The sequence below is a fragment of the Petaurus breviceps genome, unplaced genomic scaffold (genome assembly GCF_028583685.1).
Source record: "Petaurus breviceps papuanus isolate PSGF00001 unplaced genomic scaffold, PetGlider_PUasm1.0 151, whole genome shotgun sequence".
NCBI classification, from domain to species: Eukaryota; Metazoa; Chordata; class Mammalia; order Diprotodontia; family Petauridae; genus Petaurus; species Petaurus breviceps.
Genome location: NW_027185712.1, coordinates 22,271,220 through 22,275,396, shown reverse-complemented (window position 1 = coordinate 22,275,396; position 4,177 = coordinate 22,271,220). Strand labels below are relative to the sequence as shown.

The following is a 4,177-nucleotide window of genomic DNA, read 5'->3' as shown; positions in this document are numbered from 1 at the left end:
TTAGATGAGAGTTTGGAAAGTGGATTGAGAGAATGAAATTGGATAAGGAGCTGGGATATCATGATGAGGATAAAAAAATATGCTTAGCAGGAGTGGTGCCAAGATGACAGATTAAAGCAGAGACCTATGTGAGCTCTCCCCCTAGACCCCTCAAAATACCTGAAAAAAATTCAATGAATTCTAGAGCAGTAAAAGCCATAAAATGACAGAGGAAAAAAGATTTCCGGTCCAAGACAATCTGGAAAACAAAAAGGAATCATCTATCACACTGGGTTTGGAGCTAAGCATAGACCACCATGGGCCATGCCTGCACAGATGGGACTGGAGGAGGGCTCAGGGTGCTGAATCACTGACAGCTGTGGTGGTTTCCAGACTTCTCAACCCACAAATGCCAAAGACAGCTTGAAAAGTCAGTGGGAAAGTTCTCTTACCTTGGTGAGAGAGGGCCAGGATCTGATACCAGCCTCAGCCCCAGTACAACAGCAGCCATTGCTCACCCACCCTGCCCCACCCCCCCACACAAAGATGGTGTGTGATAGCTGATCTGGATCACAGTCCTGGGGCAAGGAGGAGTGCTTGCACGAAGTAGCTGGTGGTGGCTATGGAGAATGATTCCTCCTTTTAGCTCCAGGACAGAAAAGGGTGCTTGTGGCTGTTCATGGACCAGAACACAGGGCAGGAGAGCAGTAAACATCTCTTCTTTGATCATACCACTTTGGAAGAACTGAGAATTTACAGGTCCCTAGGGAGATCTCCAAAAACAGTTCCACAAAACCCCCCAAAGGGTCAGTATACCCTCCACTTAATAAAGAGCTCAATGGTCAAGTAATTGACTGGGGAAATGAGCAAAAAGGAGAAAAATAACACTGTAGAAGGTCACTTTCTTGGTGAAAAGTTATTTTCTTACATCCTTGGGGAGGAGGAAGATCAAAGCATACAACCTAAGGAAGACAGCAATGTCAAGGCTCCTATATCCATAGTCTCCAAGAAAAATATGAAAGGGGTCTTAGGTCATGGGAGAGCTTTTGACAAACAAGTAAGAGAATTAGAGGAAAAACTGGGAAGAAAAATTAGAGCAATGCAAAAAAAATCATGAAAAACAAGTAAACAGCTTGCTAAAGGAGACCCAAAAAATACTGAATAAAATATCATTTAAAATGGACTAGCCCAGGGATGGCTAGGTGGCACAGTGAATAGAGCATGGCCCTGGAGTCAGGAGGACCTCAATTCAAATCTGGCCTCAGACATTAACACTTACTAGCCATGTAACCTTGGGCAAGTCACTTAACACCAAGTGCCCTGCCTTCCCCCTCCAAAGAGAAAACAAATTAAAATATTAAAAAAAAATAGACTAACCCAAATGGCAAAAGAGATCTGAAAAGACAATGAGGAGAATGCCTTAAGAAACAGCATAAGCCAATGGAAAAGGAGATCCAAAAGCTCACTGAAAGAAAATAATTCCTTAAAACTTAGAATGGAGCAAATGGAAGTTAATGATTTTATAAGAAATCAAGAAATTATAAAACAAAACCAAAAGAATGAAAAAATAGAAGACAATGTGAAATATCTAATTGGAAAAGCAAGTGACTAGGAAAATAGCTCTAGTAGAGATAATTTAAAAATTATTGGTCTATCTGAAAGCCATGATCAAAAAAAGAGCCTAGACATAATCTTTCAAGTAATTACTAAGGAAAACTGTCCTGATATTTTAGAACCAGAGGGTAAAGTAGAAATAGAAAGAATCCACCAATCACCTCCTGAAAGAGATTCCAATAGGAAAACTCCTAAGAATAGTATAGCCAAATTCCAGAATACCCTGGTCAAGTAGAAAATATTACAAGGAGCCAGAAAGAAAATTCAAGTATTGTGGAAAAAAAATCAGGATAACACAGTTAGCAGCTTCTACACTAAGGGATCAGAGGGCTTGGAATATGATATTCCAGAGGTCAAAGGAGGTAGGATTAAAACCAAGAATCACCTACCAAGCAAAACTGAGTATTATACTTCAGGCGGAAAATGGAATTTCAATGAAATAGAGGTCTTCCAACCACTCTTGTCAAAAAAATACAGGGATCAAGAGAAACATGAAAAGATAAACAGGAAAGAGAAGTCATAAGAGATTCATTAAAGTTGAACTGTTTATATTCCTACATGAAAAGATGATATTTGTAACTCATGAGACCTTTCTCAGTATTAGGGTAGTTAGAGGGCATACATACATACATACATACATACATACTCATATATACATATGTGTATGTATGTGTGTGCATATTATATGTGTGTACATGTGTATCATGTATGTATGTATATGTCTGTATATAGAAAAATGGCAAAGGGTGAGCTGAATATGAAGGAAGGATACCTAAAAAATTTAAAATAAAGTATTGAGAGGAATGTACTGGGAAAAAAAGAAAAGGAGACATAGAAGGTATTTGATATATATCTTGATATTTCACATCAAGAAAGAGCTTTTAAAATGGAGGGGAAGAAGGAGGAGGTGAGAGTGAAATAGTGAGCATTTCATTGGATTTTTTTTCTTTTTGTTTAAGGCCCAGCACTTTTAATTCCAGTTGTGGGCTCTGTGTCTGAATGCCACTTGGGGCCCAGCTAGGCACCACAGCACTGGAAGGCACAACAGTATGAAAACACCAGACTATCACCAATGTGCCCCCTTAACACAACACAAAAAAAAGGCAGGAGGTTAAGAGTTCAAGGACAGGTCTGACAGCCTAGGCAGGCAGCAACCCAGGCCCCATCAGTACCCATCATCAGCCCGGGTGACTTCATAGTTCAGGTAGTGAGCTTTAATTTTTTCAGTTGAGAGAGAATGCTGAGCATGTCCACAACCCATGGAGTAGCCATATACATTAATCTTCTTGTCTTGGCTTTGGTGGGAGATTGTCCTGCCACCCAGAAATTCATAGTCAAAGACCTTCTTCTGGATTTCCTCTGACACTTGATCATAGATATCAGCATGGCATGCGACCCACTTGTAGCCATGCACTATGTCATTGCTTGGGCAGTCCTGGCCATCCCGCACAGAATGTGCTGGGATCAGCACGTACTTGAAGACACCATCTTTATCGATGTCCACATCCAGGATCTGAGTGAGGTCGGCCTCTACCATCTTTCCCCCACTCGCAAAATGGCCCCTCCCTGGATTTTTTTTTTTTATGGAGGGAATAACACACACTCAATTGGGTATGGGAATCTGTCTTACCCTGCAGGAAGGTGTAATAGTAATATAATTTAAAAATTCCTCTGTATTGGCTTGGTTTTTGGTTTGATTGTGTTAAAACCCAGAGCCTGTTAATCCCACTTGTGGGATGGACTTGTTGACATGAAAAGAGAGTGCTGGACTGGGAGGAGCTGGTGACGTAGACTTGGAGAGACACAAGGGAGAGGCAGAAGAATTTTTTGGAAGCAGCACCCTCGTGGAGGCAGAGAGAGACTGAGAGGATTTCTGAGGGCCACTTTAAGTTGCCCTGGACTTTTGAGACCTGCCCCCGGAGCTGCCAAGGACTGAGGACACATGGCTGTTTTGCTGGTACTTTGTCTGTCTGTTTTGATGTTCTTTTGCCAGATTTGTCCACTGGTGAAAGACAGTCCTGTTGTTGAGGAAGTCTTGGAACCTGGCTGTTGGTTCAGAGCTCCTGAGACTGTTCTGCAGACAGAGAGTGAATACTGTCCACTGGTGAAGGACAGTGCTGTTGTTGCAGGAGTCTGGGAACCTTTCTGTTGGTTCAGAAGCCCTGAAGAAGGATTTTCTTCTTGTATGTTTACAGAAATCCTGGGAGAGGGTTTTGCTAATGTTTTCAGGGGTCCTAGGACTGTTCTGCAGACAGAGGATGAATTAATGAAGAGACTGGCAATGTATCTTGTGGCCTTGCTAAGCTTTGTCTCCCCAGGAACAAAGATTGCTGAGAACTTGCCTGATGTCAAGATGAAGAAAAGACCTCCATTTGGGTATTAAGTGCGGTGCTTAAACTTGTTGTAACTCTGGGGTAGATTCAATTGTGATCCAAGGGTGGGGAACTTTTGACCTTTTTGTGTTCTATGATTGAACAAAGGAATATACTTTACTTATAATTGGAAACTAATCTCCATTTGAGAAGAGGGGCTTTGTGATGGACTAAATGAAGGTACAGCCTAGGGGTGGAGTAGTATTTAGAAC

The 4,177-nt window shown here is 41.6% G+C and overlaps 1 protein-coding gene across 1 annotated transcript; it reads right to left on the bottom strand.

Moving 5' to 3' along the window:
- Positions 1 to 2,615: 2,615 nt before the first annotated feature.
- LOC138153856 (14 kDa phosphohistidine phosphatase-like) lies at positions 2,616 to 3,130 on the bottom strand. Its single transcript, XM_069078274.1, has one exon. It carries the CDS (start codon positions 3,128 to 3,130, stop codon positions 2,759 to 2,761), a length of 372 nt encoding a protein of 123 aa, XP_068934375.1. The 3' UTR covers positions 2,616 to 2,758.
- Positions 3,131 to 4,177: the final 1,047 nt, after the last annotated feature.